Source organism: Lissotriton vulgaris, chromosome 8 (assembly GCF_964263255.1).
Source record: "Lissotriton vulgaris chromosome 8, aLisVul1.2, whole genome shotgun sequence".
Lineage (NCBI taxonomy): Eukaryota > Metazoa > Chordata > Amphibia > Caudata > Salamandridae > Lissotriton > Lissotriton vulgaris.
This window is the reverse complement of record NC_141696.1, coordinates 1,302,930,430-1,302,956,994: the sequence shown is the minus strand read 5'-3', so window position 1 is coordinate 1,302,956,994 and position 26,565 is coordinate 1,302,930,430. Positions and strand designations below refer to the sequence as shown.

Genomic DNA, 26,565 nt, shown 5'->3' with positions numbered 1-26,565 from the left:
TAATAGATGATCTATTAGAATTTACTAGCCTGATTATTCCCCCAGTTAATTGTGCCAATCTGAGCTGTGACTTGGCCTGGTGATCTCCCCATTCCAGTTTATCATTAATGGTCACACCCAGATATTCGAACGTAAAGACTCTTTCAAGTCTGTTCAGGCCTATGGAAGGGTTGGGTCGTGTTTTTTTTGGGGGGGTTAAAAATCATAAACTTAGTTTTCGTGGCGTTTATTTCGAGGCCATGTTCTCGGCAAAAAGCCTCAAACCCCTCCAGAATGCGCTGAATCCCCATAGGGGATTAAGACAGCAGCAGGGTGTCATCCGCAAACATAATTGCGGGCACCCTGATGCCGCCAAGCCTGGGTGCATCTGAGTTGGTGACGTTTTTTAAAAAGTCGATTACTCCGTTGACAAAGAGGCAGAACAGGGTCGGTGCAAGAACACAGCCCTGCCTTACCCCTCTGCCAACGGGAAATCTTTTGGAAAGGCAGCCCATCCTCCCGCACCTTACCTGTGCATAGTTGTGCGTATGTAAGCGGATGATAATATCTAAGAGATCTGGGGGGATACCAAAATTAGCAAGTACCGTCCAGAGTTTGCTTCGCGGGACCAGATCAAATGCCGCACGAAGGTCGACAAAGACGGTATATAGTGTTCCCCCCTCTACCCGAACCGTCTTACAAAAGAGAAGGCCAGCCGGAAAAGTTGGTCCGTGGTTGACACCTTGCTCCTGAATCCCGCTTGAAATGTGCTTAAGATTGAATGATCCGTCATCCATTTCTGGAGGCGGTCAAGAATCAGCCTCGCAAAAAGTTTTTGCGAAACATCAATGAGGCTGATAGGCCTACAGTTGGCTGGGAGCAGAGGAGAGCCCTTCTTGAAGATAGGTACCATCTCTGCTTCCAGCCAAGTACTGGGGACCGCCATTCCCGCGAGTACTGCGTTGAACAATAACAGCAAATAGGGAGCCCAAACCCCAGGCTGGTGCTTAAATAAATCACCCGGTATTTTGTCTAATCCTGGGGCTTTTCCTGATGGTAATTTGGATATTGCCTTGGAAACCTCCTCTAAAGAGAATTGCAAAGAGTCAGCGCCCTCATAGGGCAAAGATTGCACTATTGGCTCACCCATGGGAAGAGAATATTCTAACGAAGAGCCGGCTCGGGGCTTCGACAGACCAGGGTCAACCTCTTCGTAGAGACAGCGAAAATGATCTTCCCACACCGAAGCCGCTATGTTGACCTCAACAGCTTGAGTCGGCTCGGCAGATCCTGTTCTCACAATCTGCCAAAATTTACGAGTGTCTCTAACCTGCAAAGAGGCCAGCATATTTTCCCAATTGGAGTGGTCCCAATCCGCCTTTGCATGATGAATGACTTGCTTCAGCTCCGCCCTCCCTGTTTTAATTGCCTCTGTGTCTCTAGGGTGCTTCAACGCAGCGAGCAGTTTGGCCTTTGCCTTCCTACAGGCTGGGTTAAACCATGAAGGTCTTTGGACTCTGCGGGACCCTTTCCTTAAAACTGGGTTCAAAAGTTCTGCAAGAGTAACCACCAAGTCGGAATGGAGGGTGCCCAACTTAGGGAAAAGATCTTCTAGAACGGTTTGATCAATAATCGTCCCTACGGATTCTAATATAGGAAGAATCCGGGCATACAGCTCAGAGATGGAGGCAGGATTATCCAGGAGCTTGGTCCATCGGACGCTGCGCCTATCGTTGGTTAAAATTAAATTATGATCAGGGGCAGCCTCATCCAGCTGGTCATCCGTGGAGCCACAGAATGAAAAAAGCGAGAGAGTCAGCGTATTATGATCGCTGTCGCTGCTTTGTACCACCTCAAAGTCCAGGACCTTATTCCAGGCCACAGTCTGGACCAAGATGTAATCCAAATGGGACTCCTGCCCCGCTTTATTGAAAGTAGATTTTGGGGGGATATCGCTCCCAAATCTACCATTGCAGGCCAAGCAAGAAAAAGCAACTATGCCCCTGCACTATACACAGTCAATGAGTAAATAATAATGGTATAAGTTTGTTCTTTAGAACAGTAATGAAGGTATCAGAACAACTCTACACATTAAGTAACTCTCCGAGAATGATTACATATGAATCAAGATATATAGGTGGATAGACAGTCTTTTCTTGGTGTAGTCACTTCTGTTTATTGTTCCATAGCAAAAGCCAACACGTGTTTCATCGCAGGGAACAAACTGCGAATCTTCAGGGCTTTATTGAATCATCTATTGGACTAGATATAGTACACCCGGATGTATAGTCCTCAATCCTGTTGTGATATCGAGTTTAGGGGAAATGGCCGGTCAGTGTGCAGACTCTGTTGAGTGTCCTTCTGAGGAAAAGAAAGTTCGTATTTGCAAAAGCCCAGTCCGGGCGTTACGTGGAAATCTGAATTCGGAATATCAATTTATATGTTCTGGCTGTACACGATCTCGTTACTTTCTGAGTCAAATGGTAACCGGGCAGAGAAAAAGTTCGTGGATGGGTGGGTGCGCCGTTTCGTCCACGTAGGAAGTGCACCTTATCTGTGTCAATCTCCCTCTTTAGTTACCCGGCGCCGTGTATCGAACAGCTTGCTGGTCCCTTTTGGAGCGGTTTTGGGGTATTACCGCTCGCCTCATTGCCTATACTGAGTATCGTTTTAACATATCACCTTGCGGCAACCCAGGAGTTACGCCTAGTAATTCTGGAATACTAAAATACCTCTCAGCTATTTTTGTCTACCATTGCAGGCCCTCCGAGAATTGTTACGGGTAAGTGCCAAGATTTGTGTTGCGAGGGGAGTCCATGGCTTAGCAGGAGGGCCTACTAGTTGCAGTATTCCCCACTGTTCATCCTCCTCCATCAATGCTCCCTCCATTGTCAAAGATAACGGCTCGAACTGACAATTAAAATCTCCCTCCACCAAGATCACAGCACCCTTGGGTAATTTAGGAAGAAATATAGAAAGCTCCTCAAAGGTGGGTGATGGCCTGATTATACCCACTGGTCGCGAATATACATTTATCAGGATGAGTTGGGAGTGGTTCGGCCAATCCAACATTACGCACTGGACATCCCGTGAGTTGGTGTTAAGGGCCCTGGCCTTACAACCCAAATATGCTGCCACCCAAATGCAAAGGCCCCCCGAGGTCCGTCCTCTCCCCTCCCAATTAGCTGTGATTGAGAAGCTCGCATAGCCTGAGCGCCATTTATCCTCCCGTGCCCAAGTCTCCTGAAACATACATACATCTTGGGTGTCAATTAAGGACCCCCAGTCAGGGCAATCTAATTTGCCCTGAAGACCGGCTAAATTCCAGGAGAGAATAGACAACGAGGATGTGCGCTTGCTAGTACACACCACAGTAGGATCAGCTGTCGAAGGCACAGTGTTGGCTAATGGCTCAGAAAGGGGTTCAATGACATGAGCCTCCCCATTGGTCAAACCATCACCCATTTCGATTGTTTGACCATCCTTACTGTGGTCAGACAATAAACTTCAATCGCAGTTATCCAAACCAGAGAAGACATCAAACCTATTTGATGTCTCCAGAGGTGTGAAGGGCCTCAAATGTTCCATGCTCTTATTAGGATTTAAGTTGGGCCTGAAAGGTACCGTATTCCACCCAAAGGGGTCAGCAACATGGTGGAGATGTGGGGGTTGTGGTGAATACCCAGTGTTGTAGGACAGTGAGGGAGCAATCTGGTTTGAGATTTGACCACCAATGTAGGTAGGGGGAAACACCAGGGATCTAGGATAGAAATAAGTCCGTGGGCGCGGGACTATGGAGTTACTGCCTCCACCCTGGGGCCAGTTTAATATGTAAGTGACTGCTCGGGGGTCTCTGAAATTTATAACTACTAAATCTCCTTCAATATCCTTGAGCCTACTACCCAACCAAGGGAGTCGTCTAACATGCACAATCTCGCCATTGATGTTATGTGCAAGAGGTCTAAATTGGGCGAGCCAGTGCATGATTTTATTTTTGAGCCCTGTTCCCATGATGCACTGAGCCAGGGACAGACTGATTTGCATATAGCCAGGTTCTGAACTGGGATGGTGCAGTGAGATAAATAACGGTGATGGATCAAGATCTGATCTTTGGACTGGGTAAGAGTGGTCTGCTTAATTCAGACACTCTGTTCATCACCACCCCCTTTTCTGAATCGTTTTTGGCCACTATAGGTGTGGCAGGGTATACTCAGACATGAGTCCCTTTCTCACTGCACCATCAGGATTCAAGCAAGCCGGGCCGACGACGGCTGAAATGCCAGAAACCGGTCCCCGGTAGCTTGTCTCCTTTCTGGTGAAGAATTGGCTTGGTAGTTTAGTCTTCCCTGTTCCCATGATGCACTGGGCCAGGGACAGACTGATTTGCATATAGCCAGGTCCTGAACTGGGATGGTGCAGTGAGATAAATAACGGTGATGGATCAAGCCCTGATCTTTGGACTGGGTAAGAGTGGTCTGCTTAATTCAGACACTCTGTTCATCACCACCCCCTTTTCTGAATGACTATGGGAGTCGGTAGATGGAAAAAAGTAGGCCCAGCCCGGCCTCAATCGGTCTTTGAGGGCCTCAGAGGGCCCGCCCTTGTCCCGGGCTTATCCCGGCGCCAGCCCGCGCGCGTCCCGCTTGCGCGAGCCCCTGGGCAAATGTATAGAGTGAGGAGGTGGGGGCTGGAAGAGGACCAGCTGCGGCAGATTAGGAACGCACTGCCCGCTGGTCCTCGCAGTCCCACTGAAGTCCGGGTTGTAGTCTCCTAACCGCCCTCTTATCCGAAGTCTCTTTCCGTGAGCGGCCGCGGGGGCCGCTAAAAGTAGGCAAAAGAAGGCTAGAGTCCCGGGGGTCAAAGATCCGGCAAACACGCCTCTCCCGTGGTTATTCTCGAACAGAGGGCTCCGCCGAGAAGCAGGCAACACGAGGCTTTAATTCACAATCCGGGAGGAGGGGGCGGGAAGAGGACCAGCTGCGGCAGATTAGGAACGCACTGCCCGCTGGTCCTCGCAGCCCCGCTGAAGCCCGGGTCGTAGTCTCCTCACCGCCCTCTTATCCGAAGTCTCTTTCCGTGAGCGGCACCTGCGGAGCGGGGGCCGCGAAAAGTAGGCAAAAGAAGGCTGGAGTTCCGGGGGTCACAGATCCGGCAAACACACCTCTCACGTGGTTATTCTCGAACAGAGTTATATAGTATATAATCTATAATAGTGCCATCATCTTTGCCCTTAAATGTAGGAGACCTACTTTTACCATCCCCGCAACCTGACTCATACAAATTCCACCTGGCAAGAAAATTTTCTAGATACTCTCCTCGCCTAGTGTGTTCCAGATGGATAGGTGAAGAGAGGGGAGGACCTTCCTCATCCTGACTAATACATGGTAGGGTGCAGGGGTGGATATTAAAATCCCCTAAAAGTAATATTTCAAAAGTATTTACATTTGCACTGTAGACTGACAAGAATTTATCCAGTACTTCCAAATTTTGACTGGTACACTCATTTGCATTAGAGTTATAAAAATTTACAAATAGAATCTTGGCCTTATCCTGGGTAGATAGTTCAACAATCAAACAATTTTCACAACCTGAGATACACTGTGTTAATTTGCCTTTTACATCCAATTTAAATAAGGTTAATAATCCTCCCTTGGCTCTGCCTGCAGCACTGCTAATTGCAGGAATGCAAAAGTGACTGTAGCCGTCCAAAGAGAAGCTATTCGCCTGATCCCATGTCTCTTGTAAGGCAATAATGTCAAAAGATTTTAATGTGTTTATCCAATCAACATTTCTGACTTTGTTCTTAATACCAGCAATGTTCCATGTTCAATTTTAAAAGAAGATGTGGGTGGCTGAGCAGTACTCCCCGAATCGATAGGCAGTCAATCATTTTCCTCAAGTGAGGATAAAGGGGTATAGCGATTGTATAGTGGTAAGACCTGATCGAACTGAGTATGTGTATTAGCCAGCTGGTAACAATAAGGGTCCCCATTTTGTTGATGTTGAAAGACATTTGGGACACAACCAGCCACACCCCTTCTGTACCCATTTGCTGGGTACTTATGCTGATGTGGTGGTGGGCGCTGGGTGTTATCCAGGTGATTGTAGAAGAACCCTAGGGGCCTAGCACATACAGAGTTTTCCACTATGGGTAGAGAGGCTGCTCTGAGGAGGACTGTCGCCACGTGTTGGGGGTGCTTAAAGTTTACAATAATGCAGTCCCCACTCGAATTCTTTCTAGTGTTGTCAATCCAGCTGACTCTTTGGGTGGAGATTATGTCTTTTGAAAAGGCAAACGGGAAACCACAATTCCTATTCAGCCATGCTAGTGTTTTATTTTTTAAAGCGGCATGGTTTCTAAACTGGAATCAGACAGACAGGAGTATACCTCTGGGACATTTGTTAATACCACTGTGTATGGAACACACTCTGGTGGGAGGTTAACTGAGTTTTTTCTCTTGGGCCTACTTCTTCCACCGTTTTCTCCCCCCACTGTAGTGTTCTGACTGCCATTTTATGGTAGGCGTGGTTGTACTAATGGATGTACTAGTGGGGCTCCCACAGATGGTAGATTAGGAGATGGGGTTTTCTGTGATCGTATGACTGGTAAATTTTGTCCTGTGACCGTTGGCCCTGTACCCCTTGTCCTAGCAGAAGCTACAGCCCCTATTACGTTGTTACCAAAAGGAGGACTCGTGTGTGTGTGAATCCGAGTCAAGTGAGAATCTAGGAGGCCCCCTAATCTAGAGACTTCTTGTGTGGCCAGCTCTAGCTTTGCCACAAGAGGTCTAACCATTGCTTCTAGTTTTCACTCGATGATAGTTGCCAGGAGCTCTATATGGGCAGGGTGCAAATTATTTAACTCAGCGTTATTTGTGGGTTCTGGTGTACTTCCACTGCTAGTTGATGTAGTACCCATCTTTTTTGACTTCCGACCCACCACCCATTTAACAGGAGCCTTCCTACACGCCCTCACTACTCTTCGAACCGGTGATTGGACTGGTGAAGGCCTTGGGGAGGGTGTCGGAGTCTGACTGGGGGTCGGGTCGATTATAACCTCCCGCTCTTCCGGTGTCACCATGGTGGATACATCATTAGTGACAGTAACGTTAGGATCATCCAGGCAACTATCTGACTGGGGCAGCGGAGTAGAAGGCGATCTCAGTCTTGTAGGTGAAGTGTCTGGGCTTACCCTATTTAGTGAGAGACGCCTTTCTTTATTAATTTTATTGACCACCTTCACAAGATAATTATCCATTGTCCTTGTCTCATTTGCGGTCGAAGGTTTTGTTGATCTAAGCTTTGACATATTAATGGACCAAAAGCACTATATGCAGGTGAGGTTGACCGAAAATGTCTCACCCAGTTGGTGTTTAGGGTTCGATAATGTTGATAAGGACCAGGAAACAAAACACAGATAAAATCGATACAAGAAATTATATCTTACAGTTAGTCCAGGGTCCGAGGAAGAAAAGCCAAAGTCCGTGGCCCAGCTCATCCACTTCTTGCCTCTGACGGCTGCAGACGGCCCGCCCTTGTCCCGGGCGTGCCCGCGGGACGAGGAACCAAGGGAGCCTTTATGCGCCTCCAGGCGCCTTCAGGTCGTGTCAGCGGCGTCCTTGCCACACTGGGGCTGCTGGGGATTGTAGTGCCCAGAGGCCCGGCGGAGCCAAGCCCGGCCGGACCACGAGCGGAGCAAAGCCCGGCCCAATGAACACCACTCCGGAGGACAGGAAACACAGCATAGCCAAGCCCGGCCGTCAGCAGCTCTCCAGGTCAGCTGTACACGGCTCCCCCCGGACTCCACACCAAGGGAGCCTTTATGCGCCTCCAGGCGCTTCCAGGTCGCGTCAGCGCCTTCCTTGCCGTGCTGGGGCTGCTGGGGATTGTAGTGCCCAGAGGCCCGGCGGAGCCAAGCCCGGCCGGACCACGAGCGGAGCAAAGCCCGGCCCAATGAACACCACTACGGAGGACAAGAAACAGCGCAGCCAAGCCCGGCCGTCAGCAGCTCTCCAGGTCAGCTGTACACGGCTGTTACACTGTGTACCATACTTCGCAAGTGTTACAACGCATGCGATGTTACAACACGTAGCCTTTACTAGGCAAGTTGATACATTGCATGCGTTGTAACACTTGTGAAGTAAAGGCTTATCCACATTGCTGTGTGGAAACAGACGCACTTCCGCTTCGACGCGCTTCCATTTTATCACATAGAGGCATTGTACCTCTCAAGGAATGTGTTCAGATAACAGTGAATGCGGATTGAGCCTGCGCTCTATGCTTTAAATGCGAAGTGTATTAATCAAAACAAAGGGCACTGTTGCAGATGAGGGGTACAAGTAGACACCCACCCAAGTAGTCACCCACTCGATACAGAGTAAGAGAGAGGTGTAAGTGGTCCTAGGTTTTTTGAGGCCCACTTGTGCGAGGGAAGAACAAGTCTTGTCTCTTAACACCCCGAAGGATGTCATGCTTCATCATTGGGTGTTTTGCTCCTCGTCGGGCTGGTGCTGCAATGCCCTACTGGCCCCCCGAAGGGCCACTTTAGCGGAGATCTTTTAGGACAAAACACCATATAGTGCATGCAGGTGTTTGTCCTCTTTAGAGGGTGAAGTGGTGCGTGCAGCGTGAGTCTAAAACTGTCTAAGGTTTACCAGATGTATCATTTTAATGAGAAGGTACCCATGGCAGACTAAAAAGGTCCAAGGTAACTATAATGTGAGAAAGGTCGACATGTTTCGCGCCTGTGCGGTCTCAACAGATCTGTGGCGCTTCTTCAGGACCGAGAAAACAAAGCACAAGTTACTACTTGTGTAACAATATATCTGTAAGAGACATTAGTTAGTGATAGATTCCTTACCTTAGAATATCCCCAGGCGTCCTCCCTGTCAGTAACTGCGTTCAGAAGTTCTCCCACTTCAGGCCAGTATGTCCCTAATTTCGGGCATCCCCACAACAAGTGATCCAGCTCAACCTCGGGCGCTAAGCACCTTGGGCACGCTGCATCTTGCACCCGAAAGTACCGCTTAATCCTCCCCGGGGTCAGGTAGGCCCTATGTAGTATGAAGAAGTGCACCTGCTGGAAGCGGGCATTTCTGCTACCCTTCCACGTCCATTTCAAAATATGGCCCCAGACCGTGTCTGGTATGGGTTTACCTATGCTGTCTTCCCATTTCGTCTTCAGCACATGTAGCGGCTCCAGTCCCTCGTGTAACATTCTAGAGTGGAGGCAGGTCACCGCTTTAAAAGTGCCCGCAGCCATCACCACATACTGGCAGGCCATGGTCGTGTCCGGTTCCACTAGCCCTCCCTTCCAGTGCTTCTGCATCGCCGCAACCACTGCCGCATGCAAGAGGTAGCTCCCGTCTGGGAGACCAAATTGATCCTGCAACGTCCGAAAGGGGACCAGCATCCCATCTATATATAAGTCCCCCACCATCTGCAGGCCCAACTCTTCCCATTCCGACAACTGGGACCAATCGCCCCCATGCGGCAGAGCCGTCAGCATCCCCTGTGGGATCTCCGGCGCATACGGTCGGGCTGTCTTCGCTCTCCTCAGACTTCTGTGCCAGCATAACCGAAGGGTTTTTTCCTCCATGGTGAGATCCCTCAAATCTAATTTCTGTTGCATGACTATGTATGACAGGATATGTCGCTGGATACCGGTCCCTCGTTCTTGGTCTGGGCCTCTAAATTCCCTGGCAATGTTTTGCGTTAATATCTGCAGTTGAGCCGCCAGGTAATATAGTTCAAAGTCGAGAACCGCCATCCCTCCCTCAAGTTTGGGTCTGAGCAGAGTATTCAGTGCCACCCTACATCGTCCGTGTTCCCAAAGGAAGTCAGTAATCATCGTCTTCAAGTCTTTAAAGATCCGCTGAGGGATCCATATCGGCAGGGTACGGAAGTAATAGAGCAACCTTGGCAGAGCCACCATCTTCAACACCCGGCCTAGTACCGATAGAGGGAGGGAGGCCCAAAAGGACATACACCTCTTTAGTGCCCTTATGCAGCGCCCTATATTTCCCTCCAGCAGATTCACGGCGTTGTGGTAAACGCGGACTCCCAGATAAGTGAAGCATGTGGACTCCCAGACCACCTCCACTGCAAGAGGGGGATATGGCGTGTCCGCCGGCAACGGGAAAACACAGGTTTTATTCCAGTTTACCTTAAGGCCTGATAGCCGACCAAAGCTGGATAACATCTCTACAGCTCCTTCCAGAGCCCGTTCCCTATCTTCCAGGTACAGCAACAGATCATCTGCATACAGTGATATGTGATGTGACTCCTCACCACGTCTAACCCCATTGTACAATGCTCCCGACCTCGCCTGCGCTGCCAGTGGTTCCATCGCCAATGCGAACAGCAGGGGAGACAGCGAGCAACCCTGCCTCGTCTCTCTACGCACCGGGTAATCGGAGGATATAACGGACCCCAATCGTACTCTGGCGGTAGCAGAGGAGTAGAGAACTCTCGTCCACCGCCCAAACCCGTCCCCTAGGCCGAACTTCACCAATACCTCATCTAGATACTTCCACTCAAGGCTATCGAAAGCCTTTTCGATATCAACCGACAATACTGCTGGTTTTTGATCCGAATCCACGGCGCTGTCTGATATACGAACCAATCGGCGAATGTTTATAGATGTGTTCCTAGTAGGAATAAACCCTGCTTGGTCCCTGTGTATCAGCATTGTCATGTGTGGTAGTAATATAATGGCTAGAATACGGCTCATGATCTTATAATCCACCGTTAGCATAGACAAGGGCCTATATGACGTCACATCTGAAGCTTCCCTACCAGGTTTCAGCAGCGGCACCACTAGCGCTTCCCTCATTGATTTGGGCAAATGCCCCAGTATCATGGCCTCAGAGTACACCGCCAGTAGCCTGGGTGCTAAGGTATCAATATATTTCACGTAGAATTCAATCGGTAGGCCATCTACACCCGGCGTCTTATTTCTAGCCATCTGCTTAATGGCCACCCGGATCTCTGACAGCGTTAAGGGGCCGCTTAAGTCCTTCACGGCCTCGCCATCTAGCACTGGGAGATGAAAAGTCTCTAGGTATTCGCCTGTCGCAGAGACCCCCCCCCAGCTGACTCTCATACAGACTCGTGTAATACGACTGGAAGCGCGCCAGAACTGCCGTCTGCGAGTAGACTATTTCCCCTGTCTCATTTCTGATGCTCATAATCGGGCAACCTCTAGGTTCTGGATTGGCAAGCTTAGCAAGTAGCGTTCCCACTTTATCCCCTTCTGCATGTACCTTGGTGGTATACAGCTTGTAGTCATAACATCGCAGCCGCTCTGTTTCTGTCGCTACCATTTCCTTTGCCTCTAGTAACTGCTCCTGTAATTCCGGTCGCTCAGGTCTACGCTGCTCTAGACCACTCAACACACTTTCCGCCTTCCCCAGATCAGCCAAAACCGACGTCCTTGCATTCGAAAATCTGCCCATACAGATGCCTCTCACCACCACCTTCATCGCATCCCATTCTATCGATCTCGTGGCAGCTGAACCCTCGTTCTCATCAAAGTAGTGCTCGATGCCCTGTAGGACCGTGTCACTGAACACCAGGTCCTCTAATGTATCAGGTCGCAGCCTCCATGTTGGGACCGCAGATCTCGCCTGTTGCCACTGCACTGTCACTAGTAAGGGATTATGATCTGAAATGGTCCTAGCTAGGTACTCCGTGTGTGTTATCATGGCAGCCAGGGGGCCACTACATAGGACGGAGTCTATCCTAACATGTAACGCATGTAAAGCTGAGAAAAAGGAATAGTCCCTAACATCAGGATGTTGCTCCCTCCATACATCTATTAGGCCCCACCTCCCCTGCCAGTCTTTCCTGTGTGTGGCTAACCTGCGCACTGGGGAGTCGGCTAATGGTGGATGCGACCTATCGAGTGCCACATCAATGATCGAATTGAAGTCACCTCCCTGGATGATGGGGCCTGCCAGGAAGTGTGCCAGCGAACCTGCTAGACTATCGAAACAATGGGCCTGGTCAGCATTGGGGGCGTATATACTACATAAGACCACATCCCGGCCATACAGCCTCCTCTCCACCACCACATACCGACCTTCAGGGTCCACTAGCAGGTTTGTGGCCTGGAATGGGACCCCCGCTCTCACCCATATCAGCACCCCCCTGGCAAACGCTGAATACGTGGTGCCAAATACCTGACCATGCCACCTCCTCTGTAGTGCAGTGCATTCCTGCTTGGTTAAATGAGTTTCTTGTAACAGTCAATTTGGACGCCTCGCCTCACCAAATGGGCGCGCACCTTGTGTCGTCTCGACATTGTTTGAAGTCCACGGACATTCCATGTAAGGCATTTTAAATTAGGTAACGTCCCCATAGCAGCCATCTCCCGACCATTTCAACAGCGACAATTCGTTACCCACATCATTGCAGTAAAACCCCCCTTTCAGAACACCCCAGAAAACTCCCCTAACCTCTCTCCCCAGGACAGGACCTAATAACACAACATCAGCCCCCATCCAAACCTGTAACACATCACACATTTCACTAATCTGTAGTCGCCATAACTGAAGGCCTTAAGGGCAACGAGAGGGTGATTCAGAGCCGACCCAGAGCAAGCAAGGCCCCCGCCCCGCGCCCATGATCCCATACTGCATTTGCAGCGCAGTACCTGCCAGTCCGCCAAACACCAGGGTAGGCTGCCCCAACAGGAGTAGCGGTTATGGTCTTCACGCTAAATGTCATTCGTTAAATAGTCCATCTGCTGTCTGTGGGGGACCACTGGCCCCGCCGAGCTATCAGCTTCCGAGACGTCTCCTCCAGATTTTCCTCCGTCGTCTTCAGAGTCCGAGCCCATCGATGTCTTCTCTTGTTGTAAGCCCGTAATGATCGCCGTTGCAGCTAATGCTCCCTTTCTGTCCACCGCCATCTGGTCGTCCCTCATCGCTCTCTTAAGTTTATTTCGCTTGCGGATGCGTTGTGATTTTCGCACCTGGACCGGTTTTTGTCTCTCCCTTTCGCCTTTACTCTTGCGGTCCGTACCAGCACGGTATAACTCGAGCCATGACCACACTTCGTCAGGGGTCTGAAAGAATTGGGTCTTTCCATCCAGGATCACTCGTAGCTTGGCCGGAAAAAGCAAGGAGTATTGTATCCCCTCCTCCCTCAGTTCTTATTTCACAGTCAGATAGGATGCCCTGCTCTTTTGGACCTCCTGTGTGTAGTCTGGGAAAACCGTGACCGAGCTATTGTCCACCTGAAAGGGGCCCACTGAACGCGCCCTCTGTATTAGTAGGTCTCGGTCCTTGTAGTGCAATAGTCTTACCACCATCGGCCTGGGTGGGCGGCCCTGCATGGGCGGGCGGGCTGGGACCCTGTGCGCTCGCTCCAGGGAGAAAAAGGGAGAGAGACCCTCCGGGGCCACGACCGTTTTAAACCAGTTCTCCATATAGGCCACTGCGTCATCCCCTTCAACTTTTTCTGGCAGGCCCACCACCCTTACGTTGTTCCTCCTATTGCGGCTTTTGGAATCCTCTGCGCGTTTCTCCAGTGTCCCCAAGCGACCGAGGATATCGGTCAGTTTGTGTTCTACGGTCACTACCGCTGGTTTGAGCTCCTGAAGCAGTAGCTCATTTTCCTTCACTCTATCAGTGAGTTTAGCATGGTCCGCCCTCAGGAGGCCCAGTCCCGTGGCGACCTGCGTTATATCTTGATGTAGGGACTCCTTGATCGCGGTTATCGCCTCCAGTATGCTATCCAGTCGCATATTCAGCCTCCGTTCCTGCGCAGATGTGTCCGGGGCAGTATGGGTTCCGCTATCCGTGTCCGGTATGTTCGCCTGGTCATGTCCCTGCTTCATGTTCAGGTCACTGCCACTAGCGGCCATCTTGGTTGCCGCGTGCGTCGTCGTAGATTCGCCTCTAGGGGATTTTCCAGTCCCAACTTCCATATGTCGAGTGAAGGCGGCCCTCCGTACCCTTTCGCCGCTCAGTAATCTCAACGTTCTCCCCCAGCAGTGGTCTCTAACTCCAGGGGCCAGTTCGTCTTCAGCACGTAGGCCTCACTCCTGTTTTCAAGATGGCCTTCCACAGTTCCTTATCTCTTACAGTACGCCAGCAGGTCCCCCGTGGCCCAGGGGTTACCCCTTAAACAGTCTGTCGGTGCCCCCTGCGTGGGTTCACCACATCCCCACAACAAAGTCGAGGGAAGGCCCAGTCCAGGTACTTGGAGGAACCAATAGCGTGCACCCGGTGAAGCAGGCGGCCGTCGGCCAGAGCTGGACGTGCGGTCTGCTTATGGGCGCTGCGCCGTGTCAGTCCTATGCCCCAATCTCCAACGCCGCTCAGTCCCTGTACCTCCGCTTCTCATATGGCCATGCGGTGTAGGTGTGTTGCTGATGGTCGCCGGCCTCCTGTAGCTTCAGCCAGTCCACCGAGCCTGCCCGGGTCCAATCCCCATACAGCTCAGTAGTGGCTGTATCTGCCGATATTCAGCCCCGGGAGCTGCTTGCCGCCAGGTCCCTCGCTCGGGATAATTAGTCAATCCTGATGTCGGGGATTAGTGCCACCAATCTACACATCAGCTCCGTCCCTTGCATGCCTCCCCTCAATGGGTGTCTGCTGTTTAACGTTGCTAGACTCCCAGCAGCTGCGGGAGTCATGGGATGCAGTCCGGGAGCGGGACCTTCTCATACGGCCGCCATGTCGGGGAGTGGGGGATGGGCGCCACGCCCGCCGGTCTCCGAGTTGGCGGAGAGCGCTCCTCACCACTGCCGGCGCTGTGAAGCTTTGCGCTGCCGGGACCCCGCTCCGCTCACCTCTTCAGGCCGTAGCTCTCACCCCACTCCAGCCGCAGTCCGTCTCGTCCCGCAGATCAGCCTCCGTAGTTCTAGACCGCCGCCATCTTCGTTCTCAAGACTCGGCACCTTCAGGCTCCGGAATCGGGTTCTAGCGCTTCATTTGGTCTCCCGCCGGCCCGTAACAGGATTCCTCCGTTCCTCCGAGCAGAGTATCCGTGCCGCAATCAGCGCTTATGGCAGAGTTCCCAGGATAATTTGCTGGATCAAGCACGGAGCTGCAGGCTCACGCCGCCATCCCGATCGGCGTCCAAGCCACGCCCCCGACTGACCTAGATGATGTTGCAGAAGAAAAGTCCTCACTGTCGCCTGACACTGTGTCCTTCCTTGACTTCAATTTCTGCAGCCAAGTGAGGAGGCGACCCTCAAGATCCCGGACGGTCTTCGAAGAGAAGGTGCGGCAGATCTTGAGGTCCCATTTTGGATATGCTACAAAAGGGGAATGAGGCCTAGGCCTTTTTCTTTCTCTTTTGTACCTACTGCTATGTTATTTTGTTACCGAGACTCCCATTCCGACGACAGGGAATGATACAAGCTATGGGAATCTATGAAGGTTCCAATACTGGGGCAATCTATCTTCTAACCATAGATTCCTCATTTTATAAAAGATACCAAATCAGTACGTTCCCAGGTGGCTGTTCTGTGAAGTGGGCTCGGCCCAAAACGTCTTGCACAACCGAGCAGCTGAAATTACCTGGTTGTCAAGGCAGTAGCTCTTCATGAATGCATGCACTGACACCCACATTGCAGCACAACACATCCTAACATCTAGCAGACACCCTCTCCCAATTCCACAATGCCAACATGTATTGACCTAGCAATTATAGGATAAGTTAGTAACTCAATTTTTTACACTCAGACTTTCCAAGAAAATAACACTCCAAATACACTGTTCATAGATGTAGAAACACCTCTCAGCTATCAGTGTCATATCCACTTCAGAAATCTGAGCCTTAAAACTCCATCCCCACTTTTCACTCGTTTATTATAGTTATCGTGTATTTCCTCTTCTAGATATCCCCTTCTCGAATTATATATGCTGTTTGTTTAAGTAGATGTTTCAAATATAAACTCACATTTATTCATATTGTTATTTATTATTTATTTTATTTATTTAAACTTATATTGCGCACAGCTACCCTCAATGGGTTTCCCGGCGCCAGGGATAGATATAAGAAAGAAAAACAAGCAAAAGGCCCAAAACAGAACAAACAGTGCAGAGGGATTAATTGAATAGAAGGGTCTTCAATTTTTTAGGAAAAGGGAGGAGATCAGTCTCGGCTTTCAAGGCCGGCGGAAGAGCATTCCACATCTTTGGGCCAAGATAAGAAAACGAGTGGCCACCCATTTTGGCCAGTTTAATTCTGGGAACAGAAAAATTGCCACTAGTGGAAGATCTTAAAGTGCGACCAGGCTTATAGACTTGAACCAGGTTCTGAAGGTATTTAGGGGCAGAACCCTGCCTGATTTTAAAGAGAAGGCATAAGGTTTTAAATTTTACACGATTCGGGACCTTAAGCCAATGAAGGTCACGCAGAGCCTGAGCTGCGGAAGATCTCCGGGGTACATTACATAATAAACGAGCTGAAGAGTTTTGCACCACCTGAAGCTTATTTATAGTGGCCTTGTCGGCCCGAGATAAAGCACATTCCCATAGTCGATGCGGGAGGTCACAAGAGCCTGGACAACAGTTCTCTGAGTAGAGCGAGGCAGCATCCATAGGATCTTCTGCAACCATCTTAAGGTGGAAAAACAGATTGCAGCGACCTGTCTCACAGAGAGCCTGTCGTCAATGAGGAAGCCGAGGTTGCGGGCTAAGGGGACTGGATTCGGCAAAGGACCCATATCACAGGGCCAATGCCGAGGGCCCCACAGATCTTTATTCTTGCCCAAAATAACAACCTCGGTCTTGTCACCGTTGAGCATGGTCATGCATCCAAGCAGCAACGCGTGACAGGCCAGATTTCAAGGCAGAGACCTCATGGCCCTCACTGCTGGAGAGAGAGAACACAATCTGCGTGTCGTCGGCATACAAATAGATTGTCAAACCGGCGTCCTCCACGATGGTAGCAAGGGGTCTGACATAGATGTTAAACAGCAGAGGGCTGAGAATCGACACCTGGGGGGCGCCATATGCCGAGGAATAGACAGCAGATTCAGCTTCTGTCGAAAACACCTGAAAGGTACGCTCCCTTAAAAAGGAGGCAATCCACCCCAGCGCAGATCCAGCAACACCAAGGGAACGGAGAGAGTCAAGAAGAATGGAATGAGACACGGTATCGAACGCTGCACTCAAATCTAAAAGGATGAGTGCAAAGGTCTCCCCACGATCGATACCGTGCCGAAGCCTCTCCGTCACTCCGAGGAGTGCGGATTCAGTGGAGTAATGTGCGCGAAAGCCAGATTGGGATGGATGTAGATATCCCACGTTCTCGACAAACGAATTAAGCTGAGTGTTCACATGTCGTTCCAAAATTTTAGAACATGCAGGCAGCAGGGATATGGGGCTGAAATTGGCTAAATTAGTGATGTCCGCGCCGGTCTTCTTCAGCAAGGGAACGACCATGGCATGCTTCCACTCTTGTGCCACCATAGACTCTGTAAGAGATGTATTCAGAAGTCTCAATAGGACTCTCCGTGGTTCGAGGTCCAACAGTTTTAGAATTTTCATAGGAACAGGGTCCCGAGGGGAGCCTGACCTGATACTGTTCAAGCACGATGAGAAAGTGATGTCATCAAACAATAGCCAGTCGTAGATGTGCATTGAGGGAGAGGGAAGAGGACTGCTAAAAGTATCCGCCGGTAGGGAATCAACAGATGGCAGAGGAGTAATCAAGGATTCATGAATACGCTCCACCTTAGAGATGAAAAAATCTGCGATGGCATCACACTGTGATTTATCCAAAGCCGGAGGAGAAGGTACCGTGTCTGCTCCCGTTAGCTTCTTCACCACTGCAAAAAGAGTCCGCGGACAATTCTGTGCTTGAGTAATCGTGGATGCCGTAAGGGTGGCCTTGGCCAATTTACAGTTAGCATGATAGCTCTTTAATGCTTCTTTATAAGCAACCTTACTAGGGGTTGAATAGGAGAGCCTCCATTTTCTTTCCAGAGCCTTGCACTTGGCTCGTTGTAATTTTAAATCTTCAGAGAACCAAGGTGCAGGAGGATGAAGGGATCTGTGGTTATTAAGTATAGGAGGAAGGAATGCAGTTACAGCATCATTATTACAAAATTATAATTAAGTCTGCATGAATATATTTATGTTTTTCTGTATGGAATGAATTTTCCTTTCCTGTGATTATTTTTAAAATAACGAACAAGGTTAACTAGAAACTAACTTCACTTCTCATGTATTATTTTTAAGCAATAAGCAAAGTTTTACAGAATATAAGTGAATGTCTGTCTGCTATGTGTTTATTGTGAAAATGTTCAGATACAAACTAAGAACAGAGTGTAATGAGATAGACAGGAACTGCATACCGCAAACTCAAGACAGAAGGATCTGTAGAGCTCTAATCACCTTCCTTCGAAAAAGGCTACAGGGAAATACATTCAGCCTTCATTGGTAGCTTACCTGCCTGTCTGCAGACACTGATGAGCATAGTACATTGACTCTATTGTTCAGAAGAGGGGATGCAGGTGTAAAGCATCTTTTGAAAATCGAAGCAGGCTGCTTATGGTGCGAAGTTTAGCTTAGCCGAGAGAAAGGTTGGGTTGAATATATTGATAAAAATAAGCTTTATGATACAATAACAATGTTATAATGTTATTTTTTTATTATTCACCCTCCTGATAAATATAATTACCACTGCTTTGCTAATATAATAGTTATTACTTACATTAAATGCACTAGGATAGGGTTTTAATTTGTAATACATCTAGAAAATATATTTCAGATTTCCTAGTGTTTTTGAGTGTGCCTTTCCTTGATGAAAAGGGGTTTAGATTTCACTAACTATTCCTGTGATCTCTCACAGGATTGATCATTGCCTAAAATGCATCTCACTCAAGTAATGCTCAGTGGGTTGTGAGGCGGTTGCATTCCATCTAGCTTTATGTCTCAGGTTGGCACATTGACAAGTCCGTGTTGCCAAAGGGTCTAGAATGCCTTTTCTAGGCTGTGTTTTGGAAAGAAAGAAATCCAGAAAATGTATGAATTTCCCCCTTTAACAGATACAAAAGAAAAATAGTCCACAACCCACCTCCTAATCTTGCATCTCTTTTACTAACACACAAACATATTGGTCTGCATATCCCCTTTTCAAAAACTGCTAATAATCCCAGTGTCACAATCACAAACAGTCTCCCACCTCCCACGTGTGTAGACCCCCCAAAATGCCTCCCTAAGACTTTTTGAACAGAACAATGACAACAAGAATCATCAGAACGTCAGCCCCATCAAATCTACAAACTTCTTACAATCAATCCCGCTGCACAACACTCAAGAAAAATCACAACCAATCAACAATAACACTAACACTAACCAACATCTCTAAGAACAATACTTACTTTCCTCTAGCCTTAAATCACTCCGCCTCCAAATACAAATTAGCTCTAAAACTGCCTGCCATTAAATGGTGGCTCAATGAACAAATAAAGCATCTTCGACCTACTGACAGAGACAGAACCTGACTTGCTCTTCACAATGAATCATGGATGGGGAACACATGGCAGCAATAATACATGAAGCTATCCATCGAGTCAATTAAATCAATACTTACACCTGCACATGTAAAAGAGGAAGCAGCTTAGCCATTATATTTAAGGAAATGAAACAATAACACTCATTAAAGAGCAGAATGTTTTCATACAAGGTTTTGAGTCCCACTTTTTCAGATGAAACCCTAGCCCAACATTTTCCTGCTAGTTTCTCCTCATCTACACACCATAGCCCAGCAATGTAAAGTTTCCAGACACTTTCCTAAACAGTGTATTAGACCTGTTTTACTAAATATTCAAACTTATGCATCCATGGTGACCTGAACCTAGGAACTACAGCAACATTCCTGTATCTACTTATAACGTCCCAGCCATACTCCAATTTAAGAAAGAGCTGAAGGTTTACCACTTTCAAGAACACTACATCACAATGGAGTAAGAATCCACTTCTGATCCCTCAACACAGCTACTTCTCTAATTATTTGTTGACTGATTATTTGCATTTCACCATGTGCAGTGCTCTCTAGCCTTTTGACTAGGTTAGCCTATATAAATACCACTGACATCCATGTAATGTTCCTTACTCTTCAAAGTTTAGTGCATTTGTCCAGTTGAGCAGCTCATCCACTTCCCAGTCCATCACACTGTCTGGTCCGTGTAGTTCTGCTGAGTTTATTAGACCTTGTGTAGCTCGTTGGATGAGGACAGCAGTGTTTGGTTCTGATGTCTCTGCATGCAGGCTACCTTCATAATACCTGAGTGAGTGAGAGATGTACAGTAACTTTAGCTTGTGTGAAACTGTCTTTTAAAAGCAGATTTTGAACAACCCTTTTAATATACATATTTTTTTACTACTGTTGTACAAACAAATGTTGCTTTAGTATATTAAGCCAAAGTACAAGCATCCTATCCCTGTGAAGTCTTAACTTACATCCACCACGCAGGTTTGTAAATATATATATTAAATAGATCTATCTGTACATTTACATATATGTATGTGTATATATTTACAAAAAAACAAAGCTTAATGTAACTTATGTGAATATGCGAATATGTCAGTGACAACATGAATGTTTTAAACTAATAAAAACACATACATTCACCAGTTAAAGTTATCAGAGCGAACTATAACTTGCCTCCCTGCTATGCACTGCTTATGACCTAACATATTAAATCACTCATGACATGTCCTATGACATAATTTGTGATATCACTGATAACATCTCAAATGACAACACTGATGACATCATTCAAAGAGTGTGTTTGTTTGTTTTATAGTTTACATAGTGGCAGGTAACTACCATATTACTTTTCTACCTAATTTTGTACAGCCTGTGTCCAGATAACAGGTGTAAGTATTTACAAAACAAATTTGCTCCTAATACATCATAGGTGTGTAGAATATTAAACACGTTATAAATCTTTTGACTGAACAGTAGCTCTGTGTGCAGGTGACAGTTGCCTACTTGTGCTCACTGTGTTCCACACACGGTTTTGGCCCTGCAGAAAAAGTTTCCAACAAGGCAAAGATTCTAAGTAAAACATATTAAGTATTATAAGCAGCATTGAGTTATTAGATAGAATCGTTGCATCATCACAGTTTCTACATAACATATAAGACTTTGTGCACTGGGAACAAACCAATGTACAACTGCTTGTTTTGCTTCAGAAGATGTGTTATCTGTAAAGTTTTCATCACAGTATGAACGCTGCAGGTAGTATCATCTGTAGCACCTTCAGACCTCTGATATTTTAAGTGAATAGTCACTCGTTGGACACATTTTGGATAGAGTGTACACTGTTCTTAGTAGATACTTTCTAATACTTTGTGGTGTATTTCTCATGAGAGTTTTACTGTCTGCAAAAACTGTGGACAGTGTAAACTCACTCCATAGAGTAAACAGTGCCCACATTCTACTCACAGCCACTTCTTTTCTCAATGTGGTTTCAATGACTGTCCGGGGTACCCAGGAACCTCAGGGAGGCTGTGTGCAGAGTGGAAACAGATGCGCTTACTCAATGCAAGTCAATGGGAACGTCGCGGTTGCAGTTTTTAAGATGAAGGGCTGTGGAAGACAGAAGGTTGGAGAGTCACCTCACCAGTGGATACACCGGGAACCAGGATACCTACAGCAGGGAAGTCAGGTGCATAGGTGCAAAGTGATGTCGGAAACTGCTGTAGACCACAATGGAGGACTTCAGAAAAGATGTTGCAGGCAAAGACTGTGCAAGAGTAAGGTGGAATCCAAGGGTGGATTCTTGAAGAGAAGAACCTGCAAGCAGAGACGACAGAGTCTATGCCACTCCGTGGTGACCAGGGGGCACAGAAGAGTAATGACCACAGATGACTGAAGATGCAGGAGTGATGACAGTGACCTTGTTGCTGCAGCTGTGAGGACCAGGCGACACCGAGGAAGACCAGGAGCCGTTCATGAACTGGCCCATGTCAGAAGTTGAGAACCGGGGGATCGGTTTCCAGCGCGAGCACCAACAAGCCTTGGCAGCAACAAAAGACGTGGAAGACAATGAAGAAGGGACTAACCAAGTGCAGGAGAGTCAGAGCAAGCCCGAGCAAGCAGGGGAGTCCACTGGAGGAAGAGAAGACCTTCAGGAGGACCCACAGGCTAAAGAACACAGGAGTCACAAGAGGACATCAAGCAGCTCACCAAAGAAGAAGGCCCACGGTGGTGAGGACGAAGATCTTGGCAGGAAGAAATGCTGGAGGTGGGAGCTTCTTGTTGTCCAAAGATCTCTGGAGTGCAGAGCCAACAAACCTTGGCCATGGCAAGTCAACGCAGTGTACAGGGGTTTGGTCCCAGCAGTTCTAACGAGGGATACTGGCCTCAAAACTGCGGAGAGGACAGGTCAGGACTTGAGGGAGTTGCAGAACCACCACCTGTGTTGCTGAGCCTTTGAAAGATTGGGATGTCAGGAGCAGCAGACCGATCAGCTTTGTTGCAGTGCCTGCAGATGCAGGGGAGTGACTCCTTCCCTCCGGGGGAGATTTCTTCGGGCGTCCTTGATTCTCACAGGTCTGGTGAAGATCCTGGCAGAAGCAAGGACACAGACGAAGGAGGCTTGGAGAACAGTGAGACAAGGAGCAACAGGAGTCTTCCTTGATTCAATCCAGGCGAAATCCAGCGAAGTCCAAGTGCCAAGATGGTCGAAGAGTGACATGGTTTCAGGTTTGAGTCTTGTCCCTCGACATATCCGAGGACTACTTAGGGGCCCCTCCCAGAGGGGCTGGACAGAAGGGAGGTACTCCCATGTCCTTTATCCAGTTTCGAGCCAGAGCGGGAGCCAAGGGCTCCCAGAACGCGTTCTAGCTAGAGTATGCAAGAAGGGCACCAAATGTGTCCTTCAAAGCAGTCTGGTGGCACTGGCAAGCACCGCCACCCCAGCCCAATACACTAGGTCCTGTCTGGGTGGTGGTCACACCCCCCTTTGATAATATACCTATTGTTCTACCTTCCCTTGCTCAAGCTCAGCTCAGCAGGAGAGCAGAATCGTATCTAGGCTCAGCAGTAGCACTACCAGACCCTGGATGGCTGTTCCCAGGAGAACTGGAGGCTTCCCGGACGAGCCCCCCCCAGTGCATGGAATCATACCTCCAACACCAGTAACGGTGTTGGGGTATAATTCCAATATGCTTGATATCAAACATGTTCAGGTAGGGCAGAGCCAGTAAGTAGTTAGCCATCGCGTAGTGATGCATGGCCACTATATGTATCAAAATGGCTGAGCCTGGAGAATCGACTCCGCGGTTTGCAGAGGGTATCCTGCTCATGCAGGGCACCTTTACACTAATAACCTAGTACTCTGCCTTTAGAATTGAAAGGCTGCCTTAGGGGTGACTTATGGGTTTTATGGGTTTAACCTCAGATATAAGAAAACGTATATCTGTTGTAAGTGGTGCTAGCGCCAGCTTACACAGGCTGCAATGGCAGGCCTGTAGTCAAAGTTTTAGTGGTCTCTCATGAGTGGCATAATACATGCTACAGCCAATATGAGACCCTTGGTGTACCTATGCCCTGGGTACCTTTGTACCATATACTGGTGAATTACAAGGGTACACCAGTAGTTAATTGTGGAGGTACCTACCATGTCAACTTTAGGGAGGGAGCACAGTGTCTGAGGTCCTGATTAGCAGGATCGAAGCCAGACTCATCACAAAAACATACTGACACCAGCTAAAAGTGGGGGTAACTATGAAAGCAGATCATACTTTCCTATATTCACTATGCGGGTTATATGTATCATAGCAGTAAAGATGCTTCATATTATTCTGAGCTATTTTGCACTTACTTTCATAGCTCTAATGCCATACTTGTTTGTAGAGCAATGTTTAAAGAAAGAAGTGAGGATGATGTCATCAGTGATGTCATCCATAATGTCATATGAGATGTCATAGAACATATCATTAGTGATATAATATGTGATGCCATCAGCAGTGCATGGCAGGGGCACAAGTAATAGTTAGCTCTAATAACGATAACTGGTGAATTTATGTGTTTTTTTAAGTTCAAAACGTTAATGTTGTGACTGACATTCACCTAACTATAAAGTTACTTTAACCTTTGTTTTGTAAGTGAATTTCTAAGGTTTTTTATTACTCAACAAAAACTGATATTTTTATGACACCAACTAAAACGGTACTTTATGCTATCTTTTTTTTCAGTGAATTTCTAGGATTTGCCTTAACGTAAAGTAATATTTTATAACCATACATAAAGTCCACCCCCGCTGCGCATGACTCCCAGGCAGCCAACCCTATAGTGTGCAGGGCTTTGTCTGTGCACAGCAGGGGTTTGGCAAAAAAGCCTGACCTGTGGACAACCCACCCGGAGGCAGAAAACCCACCCGCAGGCTGCCAACCTCACACTGCTGTTCGTTGCACGCGGTGTGGTGTCCAAGCCCTGCAGACAGCCAAACCCACAGGAAGCCAAATCCATGCTGCCACTCTTAATTGGCCCAGACACCCAATAACCCAGGGCCAAATACAATTAAACAGGGAGCCTTAATAGGCCCCGGATACTACATCACCTGGGACCAATACAATAATAAGTTTGAGGGGGGCCACACAATCCCCATTCGCAAGCATTCTTGGGTACGAGGGCCAAAAGCTAAGGGGTGGGAGGAATTCAGCCCCCCAGGGCCAAACCAATATCAGAGGTGAAGAGGGGGGGTGCACAGGTCCCTCTGCAAACCTTTTCAAGCCCTGGAAACCCCATCCCTGGGGCCAAAATGTAAACAAAAAGGGAAAGGGCAGCGTGCCCCCCCTTCCCTGAGCCTTTGTAGGCCGCACAGATATCATCCGCGGGGCCATGCCATATTTAAAAGGTGGGGGTTGCATGGCTCTCCTCCCATGGGGCAAAATATAATAAAAAGAAGAGTAGAGCCACACGACCCCCTCCCTGAGTCTAATTAGGGCCTGGGGACCCCATCTCCTGGGGCCAAAATTATATAAAAGGGAAAGTGGGCCCTGTGCTCCCCCTCCCTCCCCTCCCCTCCACAGCCTTCATAGGCCTCAGGGACCCAATACCCCAAGGCTATTTTTTAAAGTGGAATAGGGGGTTTGTCCAAGATGGCCCCAGTGTAGCAGTGAGTCCATTGAGCTGCACTGCCTGCTTACAAAGGCAGGCGGTTCCGAAGAGCCCCTGGGATTTTTAAGTGAAATATGGAGTCAGGGAAAACATTGGGGTATTAACGGAGGGCGATATTGATCCCCAGCAGAGGCCGGCATTGTCTATGAGCAGGTCCCGGCATTGCGTACTCGTGAGGGCACCCAAGATGGCGCCCGCTAAAGGATCTGCAAACTAGACCTCCCAGTCAGTTGCCAGGGGTGAGGCAGCGTGTAGCGAGCAGGACCACACTTCTAGCCTGGCGAAGGGTCGAAACGGCCATTACATTGCCAGAGGGTGCCCACTCACATAGACAACACTTGTACTGCGCAGAGTGAACCCCCCTGTGAACAGCAAGCTACAAGCAAGTGATAAGGGCCCGTTCGCACACATCCGGACCAGATGGCATGCAGCAGGATAAGCATTGGTGGTGAGGATATCGCTGAGCACCTAAAAGCCATCTGACGACAGTGACTGGAGGCTGCGTGCTGCAAACGGAGATGGGGACAACTGGGGCCTGCTGAGAACTCACAGGTGAGAATTTCTTCCTCTCTCCTACAGCCTGCTTATTTTGGGGGAGGCAGGGCGAAGTGCCCCCTGTCCCAGGGAGTGGCAATAAGGGAACATTGGCGCAGGAGGCCTGCTCCTCACTGACCCACTGATTCCAGTGCCCCGGCGTGCAAAGAAGACCTATGACAGCACACCACACTAAAAAAGATACCACTCTCAAAGACATGCTCAGCAGGCCCCCAACCATGAGATCAGAGTCCCAGCGTGACACTTTGCCCACCCTGCCCACCTCCCCTGAAGTGGCGGACATGTAGCTTCATGAGCAGAAGGCCCATATCACACGCACCTTCATGGAGAACTTTTTCAGTGCACAATGGAGTGATATAGCGGCCCTCAAACAAGAACTGACTGAAGACAGTAAAGAGATCAAGAGAGATTTGGGAGACCTGAGAAAGAGCATAGCCATTTTGGAACAAACGGGTAACGTACGAGAGGAGGAGCTGGACAGCCATCGCCGTCAATTGCTAAAACTACGTGCCAAAAATACGGAACTGAAATATCTTCTTGAAGACCTTGAAAATAGATTGTGACGCTCAAACATTAAAATCAACGGGGTCCCTCTTCAGGCCGAATCTGGAAACCTGGAAAGCTACATGATCCGTCTAACTGCCATATCCGACCAGAGTTTGCAGGGACAGACATTATCTTGGATCGCACACACAGGGTGGGTCGCCCGTCCAAGACCCCAGGACATATTAACCCTTTCGATGCTGATGACGAGCTCAGCTCGTCATCACCCACGGGTGTCGTGTGCTGATGACGAGCTGAGCTCGTCATGAAAGCAGCAAAAGAAGAATTTCCAGCACAGCGCAAAAATCCCCGCAGCAGCCATGTGGTTAACGTGCAAACCCTCTTATCGTCAGAAAAAGGCTATCATGGCAGCAATGCGAGACCTGA

The 26,565-nt window shown here is 48.6% G+C and overlaps 1 protein-coding gene across 2 annotated transcripts in view; it reads right to left on the bottom strand.

The window, feature by feature from the left end:
- C8H11orf65 (chromosome 8 C11orf65 homolog) overlaps positions 1–26,565 on the bottom strand; it is a 262,871-nt gene that overhangs the window by 104,760 nt on the left and 131,546 nt on the right. The window contains exon 6 of one of the 2 annotated variants that reach the window (XM_086933476.1): positions 20,062–20,232. The exons of the other annotated variant lie outside the window; for it this stretch is intronic. Coding sequence (XP_086789602.1) covers positions 20,062–20,232 — 171 coding nt within the window. The remainder of the gene's footprint in view (positions 1–20,061; positions 20,233–26,565) is intronic. 2 annotated transcript variants of the gene reach the window in all.